The sequence below is a fragment of the Corticium candelabrum genome, chromosome 11, assembly GCF_963422355.1.
Source record: "Corticium candelabrum chromosome 11, ooCorCand1.1, whole genome shotgun sequence".
NCBI lineage: Eukaryota > Metazoa > Porifera > Homoscleromorpha > Homosclerophorida > Plakinidae > Corticium > Corticium candelabrum.
Window position 1 is genome coordinate 6,187,398 of NC_085095.1, and position 12,929 is coordinate 6,200,326.

The 12,929-nt window shown below is 42.8% G+C and overlaps 2 protein-coding genes and 1 long non-coding RNA gene across 3 annotated transcripts in view; 2 read left to right on the forward strand and 1 right to left on the reverse strand.

Annotated features, from left to right (window-relative positions):
• Positions 1-39: 39 nt before the first annotated feature.
• On the reverse strand, positions 40-2,795 carry LOC134187437 (hormonally up-regulated neu tumor-associated kinase homolog). The gene is made up of 7 exons (XM_062655556.1): positions 2,603-2,795; positions 2,197-2,489; positions 1,706-1,761; positions 1,414-1,540; positions 1,224-1,345; positions 382-1,154; positions 40-316 (listed from the first exon to the last, which is right to left on the reverse strand). The coding sequence occupies exons 1-7, from the start codon at positions 2,750-2,752 to the stop codon at positions 56-58; spliced, it is 1,782 nt and encodes a 593-aa protein (XP_062511540.1). The 5' UTR covers positions 2,753-2,795; the 3' UTR covers positions 40-55.
• Positions 2,796-4,721: 1,926 nt separating this feature from the next.
• Positions 4,722-5,727, forward strand: LOC134187306 (uncharacterized). The gene is made up of 3 exons (XR_009971073.1): positions 4,722-4,771; positions 4,857-5,121; positions 5,254-5,727. It is a non-coding gene; the product is annotated as an uncharacterized LOC134187306 (long non-coding RNA).
• Positions 5,728-6,686: 959 nt separating this feature from the next.
• The window catches only part of LOC134186552 (adenylate kinase 9-like), a 13,384-nt gene continuing 7,141 nt past the window's right edge, over positions 6,687-12,929 (forward strand). The window contains exons 1-11 of the mRNA XM_062654541.1: positions 6,687-6,773; positions 6,828-6,884; positions 6,941-7,057; positions 8,642-8,738; positions 8,820-8,932; positions 9,020-9,220; positions 10,209-10,415; positions 10,475-10,719; positions 11,010-11,190; positions 11,260-11,410; positions 12,666-12,876. Coding sequence (XP_062510525.1) covers positions 6,750-6,773; positions 6,828-6,884; positions 6,941-7,057; positions 8,642-8,738; positions 8,820-8,932; positions 9,020-9,220; positions 10,209-10,415; positions 10,475-10,719; positions 11,010-11,190; positions 11,260-11,410; positions 12,666-12,876 — 1,604 coding nt within the window. The 5' untranslated portion in view covers positions 6,687-6,749. The remainder of the gene's footprint in view (positions 6,774-6,827; positions 6,885-6,940; positions 7,058-8,641; positions 8,739-8,819; positions 8,933-9,019; positions 9,221-10,208; positions 10,416-10,474; positions 10,720-11,009; positions 11,191-11,259; positions 11,411-12,665; positions 12,877-12,929) is intronic.

Here is a 12,929-nt window from a genome sequence, read left to right on the forward strand (position 1 = left end):
GTAGTTAGAGAAATCAGTTGATTAATTAATACCCAAGTTTAATGACAGTGACAGTTTAAAGCTTCATTTGCTGTTGACTAAAGGGTCGTGCTAATCTTGGGGACGATGTGCCCATGAGGGAAGTGCTGCCTATAGTTGGCAGTCGTCTCTTCTCATCTATCTCAGGGGAGATGACGTGGTACGTGGTTTCTGTGCCGGCGTCGGTGTGAGATTGGTCTGCGGGAATAGAATACCTTTTCTGGAGACTTTTGTACGTTGTTGTTGGATTTGGTTGCGTGAGACTCCATTTCGCTTTGGAAGTTGGGGTTAGCGGCATCTGTGCAAACGAGAAAATATGACGTTCTGTCAACGTCGCGTGTATGCATGACCTGTTGGACATACCTTGTTCGATTTGGTTGGAGGTGCTACCGCCAGCCTGAGGCCTCCTATTCTCCTACCGTCGGTTAGAATCGTGTTGATGCTGGCGCGGCGAGCAACGCGTAATAAGGCGTGATTTCGAAACAGAGCGTTTTGACTGTGTCCTATTTGCACGCCGATTTTTCTCTTCCTTTCGATACTTGTGTTTTCTCCGTGCTCGCGAGCGTCGACCTGATTGATTTTGGAATCAGTGCTCGACCTTCGTACCATCAGAACGTCAGAAAAGCGCGATGTCCGTACGGATTTTTGTGTTTGAGGCAATGCAGTGTGTTTCTTTGTTTCTTCTTGTTTCATTTCGCGCACAACTTTTTTGAAGGAGCTGCTTGCTTCAGTCATCAAACTCGGGTCGTCGGCCTGCCGGTTAGTAGCTGTGATTAATGACTGGACTTCAACTTGACTATCAGAATAGCACGGTCTCAGTCCTCTAGATTGTCTCCGCTTGTAAGAGATGTTTCTTAACGTCTCCTCCATTAGACAATAGGTTGCCGAGGCGGTTGATGGTTTGTTCTCGCAGACAGAGCGAATAATGTCCTCTTTTAGGTAACCCAGACTAGCGACCATGCGGGTCAGAACGATATCGTTCAGTTCGCTTGATGTTCTAAACGCAGGAAACGGTGACGACTGGAGAGGGTCGTAGTAATGGCCTTCGTTTATCCACGGATGTTTCATGATGTCTTCAATCTTGATACGTTCTTCGGCCTTCTGGTGCAGCAATCGTTTTAGAAGATCCTGACAGCCTGGTTTAGTATATCAACAAGACAGCATGTCATCGGTCACAAGAGACTAGACTGCGGTATCGGACTTACTCTCGGACAGGGTGTCCGGTATCTTAGCTCCACAAAGGATCTGTGCGTGTAGGACGGACATATTGATTGGCTCTACATGAAAGGGCAGTTCTCCTGTTAGCATTGCGTACATATTGATGCCACTAAGAATGTGATAAAAGCCCATACAACAACGTCTGCCAACTTTAACAACACATGAAAGTCAACATACATGCTCCAAATGTCAACAGCCGGACCGTAAGCTTTCTGGCAGAAGACTTCAGGAGCTGCGTAGGCTGGTGAACCGCACTGCGTCAGCAAGCGGTCACCTTCTCCCAAAGTGTTACTCAGACCAAAGTCTACAGAAACAGAGTACCATTTCACATCTCATAGCATGTTGATTAGGTCGAAATGTCATGTAAAGTTAGTATAGGGACAGAGCATGACCTTGTGAGGACTTGCGTATGTGTATATATAGATGAGCGTCATGGTGTGTCAGTAAAGGGTTGGTGACTCACGCTCACCTATAATTTTGATGTTCTTATGTTCATCCAGTAACAAGTTCTCCACTTTCAGATCTCTGTAGTTCATAAAAGGCATTAGTGCTTAAATTTACGCAGGACAGCAACTATTTGTATTGCACTGGCGTGTATATACGATTTAGAGTGTTCATGACTGCTTGTAATGCTAGCTAAAGTCAACTCCAAGAATTAGGGTTGTCAACAGTCAAGCGTCAGCACTTCATCTCTCTGCTCTTTCTAACCGAATTTATTAATTAAGTAAATCAAGTTAGATAGAATAATAGGTTTCAACGGTATCTATATACATGCACTTGTAGAGCCTCGATCAGTGCAGCTGAACACAAATATGTTTGCATTCATACACTTGACAAGCAGGAAATGTATGGAACCGCTAGATCTGTGCCCGACATAGCGACAGTAGATTTACACAAAACCTGCATGCTCCCTAGGTAATCAACTCTATACGTAAACGTACCTACGTTATCCACACTTACCTATGTACTACCCCCGCTTTGTGTAGGTAGTCGACTGCCACGACGATCTGACGGAGGAATTTCCGTGCCTCTTCTTCTGTCAGCTTGCTTGCAGCGCAAATGTAGTTCATCAATTCTCCTCCTGTTGCCAGTTCCATGACGAGGTAGTATTTGTTCTCAGTCTCCAACACTTCGTACAGCTTGACGACATTCGGATGTCTGATTTTTTGCAATACCTCGGCTTCTCGTCTAAAATTACGCTGCAAATACTCGCTTCCTTTCAGCATAGATTTGTCCACAATTTTGACGGCAACCTATAGGATGGCACATCGGAATATATACTATACACACTGTCTAGTCAGTGATGACATTGATGGTAGAAAACACTAAATACGGTACCACATGCTGTGAAGCTGCAGTCACTGACCCTCTGATTTGTTTGTAGATGCACAGCTTCTTTGACTTTTGCGAACGAGCCTTCACCGATTGTCCGTCCCAACATGTAACCGCCAATCTTCTTGCCGATTACCAGCTCCGAATGCACGCTCGTGTCTCTCAAGTGAACTCCGTCTTTCATTGCAGTCGCAGTACTGTGGACTAGTGGAGAGTCTATGAACCCGTTGCTGTCAACAGAATGACCACAAACTAAATGACTAGTTATAGAGTATTCATGTCCGGCCTCTTTTTCTAGTAGGAGGCGCTGCTCAGGCAAATGAAACTGTTTTGTGTCTTCCGGTGTTGATTGGCCAAGAAGAGCGAACATACCAAGGTGTTCGCGTTAGCGCGAGGTCGTTAGCTGGTTTGACGCAATCCGTGGGAAGGAGAAGACATGTGTTACTCGTGGTTACCATTCGTACGCATGTTCGTTTTTCGCGCATTCTACTAGGGGAGACAGAGCAGAGCGACTGTATACGTATATACACTAGCTGGACGGGAAAGAGGCAGCGATTGTGCAGGTCTAGAGCGAGTCACGACTTGTTGTGACTTGTTTTCTCTAGATCTTGTGTGTTTGGCGTTTGTTGAGAAGCTCTAGAGTGCAGGAGATAATGGTTGTGGTGCGGGGTATTCTTATTATTTCTTAGTTAATAGGCGCGCTAGTTATGACGTAGTTGATATAGTCTCTGCACTTTGGGATTTCAGGTCGACGCCTGAAACAGTTGAAGGCATTTTTACATGTTGTTAGTAATGAAACGATCAGGAAACTTGTGTAATATTAAATAATAGTAATTAATAACAAATATACTAACAAATAATATAAAGCAAAAAAACATAAAATAGAGTTGTGTTGTGTTCGAGTATTAATAAATAATAAAAAGTAAATAATTAAAAAATAAGATAATATTAGTTGCGCAGGTTGTTGGTTGGGAGCATTTTGAGTTCATCACTATGATCACATGTACGAAAAATCTGAATCTAAACACCAACCTGCGTCCTTCAATGGCCTAAAGTCCACGCCATAGATAAAAGAATTAAAAGTTCTAGTAGCCAGTCTTTGGGAAAAGATTTGAAACGTTAATTAGCATCACGTGGACAGAAGGTGGAAATACACTCTTACAGCAGACAAATGGCTTTACTAATTATGTACAAGTTGAGACTGTAGAATAGTGGCCGCTCAAAAGTAGTTTCTTCTAGATGTGCATGGCTCTTCATGTATAAATGCATTTGCACTATACACAATTAGTAGTACACATAATAATAAGAACATTATTCGGTGCCGGATGTAGATTGACCCTTGTACGCGCGGTCGACCGTCATCCGCCAGCGGTATTGAGTCATGACTCACGTACATCAAACACTTACATGGTGTACATCATCTAGCGAAGAAGCTGACGCTGCAAGAAAATCACGCTAACCACAAACCCGGACGATAGCTCTATGAATTCTATATTCGAATGAGCTACATTACACAGAGAGTTTTCCCTGTGTTTGTATACGAACTTTCAACAGCAAACGTACAAGCTAGAGCCTGAGGACATTAATTATCATGAAATGTACGTGTTAGTAGTCGTTTAGTTAGGTGTATACTAGACAAACAAACCTAGAGGACGTTGATAGTCTCCTACGTATACTAGAAAGCGACAACCATGGAAATGACTGAATTGATGCTGCATCAGTAATAGGTTACTATTCTAGACCAGGCCTGATTATATAAATACCTAGAGTACTGTCTAGTCCTCATAAGCTCTCGGAAGTGAGTAATGAGTAAGGTTGACGCCAAGGTGTGCACAAGAGCTACTAAGATTTGTAACGTGTTACACAAGCTGCTTGCTATCTTCAGGTACTATTTTAGCTCCTAACCTCACTTGCAAAGTATAGTTCCATACCTAGCAAATTAAAACTTTCTCTCTCCAGATATGACACTACTAGTAGATACCAGCACGATTCTGTGTGGCCTGATCCACTTCACTAAATCAGTGTTTGCATGAAGAAAGGGTGATCGAGTTGTATAACAGACAAGCGTCTTGTCAACAGAGTCCATTTATTAGACCATATGAGTAATATGCAGTCTACCAAACAAATGTCCCGGATAATAAGAACATCTGTAGGTCGTATCGATAGCTTGCATAACGACTTCGAATCATCCGCGCACAGTCTAGTAAGTTTTTGACCTCAGCTCGTCTTACAAGGCAGCGTTGACAACTGATCTATTCTCTGTTTTTCTGCGTGCTTTCCAACCTTAGAGAGATCTAGATACGCTTGCAGGAAGCCGAGCAAAACAGTCAACTATGGCGTTCGTCCGCCGGTAGCTTCGACTATTTGTATTTCGCCCAACATATAGAGCGGAGCGAATCCAACCTACTTGGTTCTTGGATGTGCCTGCACTATTGCTTTCTTCAGAACTTGTCAAGGTGGAATCTTCTCTTGTTTGGAGGAGCAGGACGAGGTCAAAGTGATGATGATCATGGCGGTTTCCGGTCATTTTGACTCGCGATGTAGTCGTACAAGGTGAGTGTTATTGGCATTTGTTGTAAAGCATGTGCAAGACTGTCGTTAGCACATACATTCTGATGAGGAATCGGTTGCATTGGGGCTTGCTGGGTATGAGTTTTCGTGGGCTAATAACACGTACTTTGTTAGGAGCGGTCAAAGTAAGCGACATTCTTTTGCTCCCTACAGTTTGCCCAACTGACTTTCGTCTCTTTATCTGCATGAACGCAGAGTAGAAGAGTTGCTTCGGTCGCGCGTGCACTTCCCTAAGCCGTCAGGTCCCGCCAGCACCATGCAAACTACCGCCGTATCAAGGCTATCGAGAAGGACTCATTAGAGATGGCAGCCAGATTTGGGCGTGACTTTTGGTGTCAGGGTAATGCTGCTACGCGCCATCTAGACATTGCATGTGTTTTCACGAATTAGTGGACAATCGTTCGGACAATATGTGCAACGTACGTGTAGACGCTCTAACTTGAAGATGTTTAGCCGTGTAATGTGTACACTGCAGTAATACACGTACAATACACTAGTGGTGACTTCAAAGCAGTACACCCAAGTGTACAGTATTGTGGTATACAGTGTGTAACACAATAGTAATTACGAAATTAAGTGTATTGCTGTACGTTATTTGAAAATGGTAGCTCTTATTTAACTAAAGTTGTGTAGGAAGATGGTTCAAAATGTCTGAAAAAATAATTTGACTCATCCCTACCAGCAGTGTTCTCAAATCCCTCCCTCCCTCCCTCCCTCTCTGTGTATGTAGGTGAAGCCACAATGGTCAAGAAGTGCCTCTTGTTGTCACTGGGTGCTAACTGGCAGTCTCACACAGATCAATATCTCTTCTATGCTATGGGCATCTGCATGTTGTAATTACAATTGCGTATCGTACTAGTTTGTTGCAATAGCGGTTTGCGCATACTGTACGTGTCTTAGAAATATTCAAGCACAGTAACTGATGTACGTAGCTAGTCTAGGCCGTACGTACGTACCGTCGATCGATCGACATCCATGTTTGTGTGACTGGTTGAATTCCTCTAGCGCAGAACCCTTGGTATCTCTGGAAGCAGTTGGTACGGAGTATTTGCACTTACACGTTGTAATACTTGTGTGAGGAAGTCTTGTATGTGTCCCCTTCTTGAGTTTGCGGCGTATGAGGCAGTTACAACAACTGGGGCCCATGTGCCGGTCAGATACTGAGGGCTTCTGTTCGACTGGAGCTACAATGTAAGGTAAAGCTCTGCCATGATAGGAATATGTGTGCGTGGTCGAACTCGAGAGATCTAGCTCTGTTATACGGGTCGCACTGTATGAGTATACGGGACCTGTTCGAACATAAATTCTATGGTTGTTTGGTAGACTGTATGTGTACTTAGTATACATAATCATCTAGATAGTATTATTTGATGGTGATCACACTGGATCACTGCAGAGCCGTAGAGGCTTTGGATCACTGCAGAGCCACTGGTTAGTCTCGCATAGCCAGACGTTTGAAGCGCGACCGCGAGAGGGGCATTCACTTTGCCCCTCTCGCGCTTCAAACGTCTGGCTACGCGAGACTAAGACTTAGCGTAGCGCGCGTGAGACGATACATTACCGTTGCCATGCGACAACATACCCTCACTTTCTGACCGTTCCAGTTCAACATGGATCCATTTAGTGATGAGCAGGTGATACTATACACACAACAAACGGAAACAGTGTCATACGAAGCGATTTCCTAGGTCGAACTTCAAGCTCTAGTCAGCAAGCCGTCTTGCTTCGTAATCTTGGGAAAACCGGTCTCTACGAGTTACTCTGATGTGTGGACACCGTGAAGGATTGATGTGTTGTTTAGGGTTCTGGCCGTACGACACTAGCGCGACGTCTGGCTGCGTCATGGAGGTGCAAACTTGTGGATGGGGCAACTGCACTGAAGCAGAGTATGGATGATGGTACAGAGTTGGGACGCGAGGTAATGTGTTATGCTGGTAAATAAGGGGCAATGTGAGCTTAGATATAACTGCAATTAAAAGTTCGGCAGAAATTTATTATTTAATTTGTTATTTAATTTATTATTTAATTTGTTATTTAATTTATTATTTAATTTGTTATTATTTGGTGTTGTTTTATAATTTTTGAAATCACTGGAAGTTTGGGTTGTAGTTTTTTTATAGCAGCTTGGCATTCTACGCACACAGTGAGGGCACAACACACACACACACACACACACACACACACACACACACACACACACACACACACACACACACACACACACACACCTTGAACCTTGATTCCACCATACCCACTATGGGTTTTGGCAACGCAGCGTAATAGCGCTTCTCCAAGCAGCACGATCATCAGCATCACAAAGACTGATATGTAATGATCTGAGGTCTCTTGTGACAACATCTATCCATCTCTGTTTAGGCCCATGTGTTGGTCTTGTTGCATTACTAAGTCTGCTGCGAAGTAGTTGTTTTGGGGGACAATTGTCACTCATGCTTAGCAGATGGCCCAGCCATTGCAATTGTTGTTTCTGCATTGTCATAGCAATAGGGTCTTCACACGCTCGTTCTAAATTGTCTGAATTCTTGATTTTATTCCATCTTGAGACACCAAGAATCGATCGAATGCACCACGTGTGGAATGTATTTAAGCGTTGCAAGTTTGGTTGTGTAACGGACCAAGTCTCACATACATATGGCAAAACAGGTCTCACCAAAGCACGAAAAATTTTCATCTCAAATTTCTACTCCGCCAACTTTAGCTTTGTTTAGTGCTTCACATACAATCTTGTCCATGATGAGATTAAATAATACAGGAGACATAACACAACCCTGACGTACACCAGTTGAAACATCAAATTTTGATGACTTCTCACAACTAGATTTGACAACACGATGTGTTCCATCGTGAATGTCAACAATTAATTGTACAACTTGTTCCTCAATGCCTCTCTCTTTCAAAAGTAGTCTGAGAATTCCTCTAGGTACGGAGTCAAAAGCTTTTTCCAGATCAACAAACAAATATGGACAGCACACTCATGTTCAATGGACTTTTCAATTAACTGACGAACCAACCATATTTGATCAATTGTTCCTCTACCCGGACGAAAACCACATTGGGCTTCTAGTAGACACACACACACACACACACACACACACACACACACACACACACACACACACACACACACACACACACACACACACACACACACACACACACACACACACACACACACACACACACACACACACACACACACACACACACACACACACACACACACACACACACACAGGTAACAAGATTGTAATGTAGGAGATGAGCATGATTAAGTACATACCCATTCCTACATACCCATCGTTTTCTCAAAATGTTTTTTAATTTTTTTTTGAGAAATATGGATAGCACGTGTTTGGATACTTTTGTATGAGTGGCCATTTTAATATCGTCACATCCCTACATAGAGAGTGCGCTACAGCACTCTCTGATTTATCATTGTATGCATTATGTATAGCACTCACTTTACGTATGCTGATGCTGTTAGGTGGAATCCTTATTGATCAAAGGAGAAAGTGTTCCTGAAGACTTGGTGGCTCAGGCTATTGTAGATAAAATAGTATCACTGGAAATTTCACATCACGGTGAGGAGCATGTCTTTTGTTGATATTTTGTTGTTTTTTCTTGCTTTTGTAAATCATGTTATGTTTTGTTGATTAATGAAGGTTATGTGTTGGATTGTTTGCCGTGTGGGTCTGAGACGTGGAAGTCAATAGACGATCAACTTGCTTTCATAGAGAGTCTTCCGATGAAGCCAGATTTTATTATTAATATGAGAGTGAGAGTTACACACACACACACACACACACACACACACACACACACACACACACACACACACACATGTCAATGTCCTAATTGATAGATCCCAGATGCAGATTTGAAGCGGAGGCGATTGGGTTTAAAAGTAGATCCTGTGACTGGACTTATGTTTACTGAGGCACAATATTCAGGACCACATAGACAGACAGATGATGATGAAGAGGAAGATGACGAGAACGGCGGTAGTGAAGAAGGAGACCCCGAAGAGTCAGAAGAAAGAGACGTTGTAGGAGAGCCGGATGATGTGAGTGGAGGAAGTAGAATGCTGGATGAAGTTGTTTGTTTGTTCATTCTGTACACCTGCATGTATGTGTCTGTCTGTCTACTTGTCTGTCTGTTGTTTGTTTGTCTGCCTGTCTGCCTGTCTGTCTGTTTTAATACATATATTTTTCATTTAAATCAATTGTTTACATCATGAGCAATCTAACACTAACACAACCAGACCATTATGGTCCATCTGTCTGCTTGCTGTCTGCCTGCCTGTGTGCCTGCCTGCCTACCTGTCTGTCTGTCTGTTTGTCTGTCTGTCCATTCATCTGTCTGTCTGTCCATTCATCTGTCTGTGTGTCCATTCATCTGTTTGTCTGTCTCTGTCTGTCTGTCTGTCCATTGTTTGTCTGTCTCTGTCTGTCTGTCTGTCTGTTCATTGTTTGTCTGTCTCTGTCTGTCTGTCTGTCTGTCTGTCTGTCTGTCCACTGTTTGTTTATCTCTGTCTGTCTGTCCATTCTGTCTGTCTGTCTGTTATTGGTCTATCTGTCTGTCTGTCCATTTGTCTGTTTGTCTGTCTCTGTCTGTCTGTCTGTCTCTGTCTGTCTGTCTGTCCATTCATCTGTTTCAATACATAATTCATCGGTCTGTCTTTCTGTCTGTCTGTGTCCATTTGTCTGTCTGTGTCCATTCGTCTGTCTGTCTGTCTATCTGTCTGTCTATCTATCTCTCTGTCTGTCTGTCTGTCTTTCTGTGTGTCCATTCATCTGTCTGTCAGACAGACAGACAGACAGACAAACAGACAGACAGACAAATGAACAGACAGACAGACAAAGAGACAGACAGATGGCTTTGCTTATTGTCCACCAATCTGTCTTGTTCTCTCTGTATTTTTACTCCAACTGTTTAGTCTATCTGTCTTTCCTTTCATCCACCAACCATCTTCTTCACTGTTCCAAACGATCACCCTACTTAACTCCTCATTATAACACATCACTTACACTATCAACCCTCTGTATATACAGATAGATCCCCTACCCTTCCAACCACTTGCCAATGACGTTTGCCAACGTCTCACTAAGCGTCCAGAAGACAAGGAACCCGTTGTCATGCAACAACTGCAATGGTACCACGACAACATCCTCAGGAAGGTGGAAGACTTTATGGCAGCGTGGGACAGACAGAAACTCGTAGAACTTGATGCAAACCAAGCACCAGAAGAACTCTATAAGGCAAGTAACAGACAGTGTTGATACATCGAGTTAGTTTCGATCCGTTTTCTTGTATTTAGCAACTTATGATCAAACTTAGATCGGACGGTCTTCATCCTGCTTGTGTGCCTTTGCCTCTGATTGATGCCGATGCAGACGACGACGATGAAGAAGACGCTGATGTTGATGAAATGTTACACCACTTGGCTAATTCTCATAACATGGGACAAGGCTGTCGATGGAGGCAAAGCAGATGGAAAGAGTATTGCCCGGTAGAGCTGCAAGCTGGCAATTTAGTGAAAGGGAAATCACGGTTTGCAGTAAGGTAAGACAGAAGTTTTTATGTTAAGGGATGCAGCTGGTATATATTAGGTAGTTGTATTTAGCTATTGAAAGGATGCATTTCTCAATACATTGTGTAGTATTGGAGAGATGCATCTCTTAGTATATACGCGTGCACACACACACACACACACACACACACACACACACACACACACACACACACACACACAGAGACACACACACACACACACACACACACACACACATCACAGATTCAAAGAGACAGTGACATATGGAAGTAGATAACTTTACTTTCTTTATTGTTGTTAGTTTCTTGGACAAGATCTACTGCCTGTCATCTGGTGTTGCTCTTCAACAATTTATGCGCTGCCCTCGTCTCTATGTGATGCCTCCCCAACCGCGACCAACATGCAAGATATCAGTGTGTGGCCCATCAATGTCTGGCAAATCAACCATAAGTGCTTTACTAGCTGAAAAGTACAATGCCAAGGTTAAACTTCAATTGACCAGATGGCATGAAGACATGATGAAGATAATATTATTTATTGGATTTTTGCAGTTGTTGGATCTTGATGAGTTGGTAAAGCCACTGTATGATGTTGTAAGGAATGAGCAGTTGCAGAAAGCTAGAGCTGATGCTATTCATAATGCAATTCAAACTGTGACTGCAGCTGAAGCAGCAAGAGCAGCACAAAGCCATGAAGATGAAGGCAAGATGCATGTGGTGTTGAAAATACAGCGTTTGAATACACTAGGCTAACATGTGAAGACATGCATCCCTCCAATACAATAGTCTAGTGTTGTGAGATACATCCCTCCAATACAATAGTCTAGTGTATTGTGAGATGCATCCCTCCTATACCATGAAAGTATTATTTGCTTTTATTGCTGATTTTTACAACCTTAATCAGGTACAGTCTACGTCAAAACTATTAATTGACACATTTTCACACTTGGAGGCATGAGCAGAAATGCAACCGTTTTCACGTCAAGTACATTTTCTAGATAGAAGAGAACTATTGTGTATACTCGTAGGGTTGCTAGACTTCTAGAAACACACAAGTGCACATCAGTAGCTTGTGTCCTCCTTTTATTTTTGATAGCATTCCCTTGCTAGCGTGGCTATGCACAAAAGCACATTCAGCTAGATGTGCGTTCGATGTACAGAAACAGATCACAAGGCGTGAGCAATTGCCACTCCGTCTGGATTGCATCTTCAAGTTCATGAACATTTTGAGGCCTATACGAAGCTCAACACGCCGCTTGATAACTGCCGAGAGGTTTTCTATTGGTGCAAGATCTGGTGAATTCACGGGCCAATCAAGAACCTTGACACCCAGAGTCTCATTTTTAGCTTCACTAGCAGCGGAATTTTCTTAGGCATAGTGTAGTGATAGCTTGCGCTATGAAGTTCTCTGCTGCTGGTGAAAGACCTGACAACAATTCCTTCCTGCGCTGTCAGCTGATGGACAAGTTTGTTTGCTGATTTCATTGTTTCATGTTGCATCATGTTCACTAATTGAAGCTGTCTGATGGTTTTCAGCTAGTTTTTGGGTCTTCCACGAGAATTAAGCTCTGTGTTGAATTCCTTTTCCAGTGTCCAGTCATTTGAGAGTTCAGTAAACAGTAGAGCAAGAAACATGTAAGAGTTGACAGATCTTGGATGGCTTCTTGCACTGGAGCAGTACAGTAACAATATTGCAGCATTGTCTTTCACGACTCATTTGATGCAGATGCGCAGACTATGGAAGAGCTTTGTGACTGCATGCTTTTACGCTGTTTGAGAAACATTTGACGTGGTTTCTCAATAAATAGCAAAACTAGAAAACTTTCCAAAAATAGTACAAGTAAACCAGAAATGTGTCAATACTTTTGACGCGGACTGTATGTATGTATGTATGTTATATGTTTGTATAGGACTGTCTTTCTATTTAATAATCTTACGTAGCTTCTCTTTCATTTCAGCTAGTAGTCTAGGTGATGACGTTGAAAGCTCAGGAATCAGTCTACCTGACATTTCTGAAGATCACCCTGATGTACTGGCTTCTGTGCAAATGCAAATGATTGAGGCAGAGAAGATCGAAACACCAATCACTGATTCTATGTTTGTTGAAGCCGTGAAGCAAGGCATCATGGCAGTGGAGAAAGCACATGAAGAAAGAGGCACACCACCTACGTATGTCTACTTATTAATAAACCATGAAAATGCAGCATGTGACAGACAGACAG

Bases quoted from the DNA above. Each gene is read 5' to 3' on its own strand.
- LOC134187437 (XM_062655556.1), bottom strand. From the start codon at position 2,752: ATGAAAGACGGAGTTCACTTGAGAGACACGAGCGTGCATTCGGAGCTG. The intron at 2,490-2,602 runs GTCAGTGACTGC...GCCATCCTATAG, and splicing joins ATCTACAAACAAATCAGAGG to GTTGCCGTCAAAATTGTGGA. The intron at 317-381 runs GTATGTCCAACA...TCGTTTGCACAG, and splicing joins CTCCAACCAAATCGAACAAG to ATGCCGCTAACCCCAACTTC.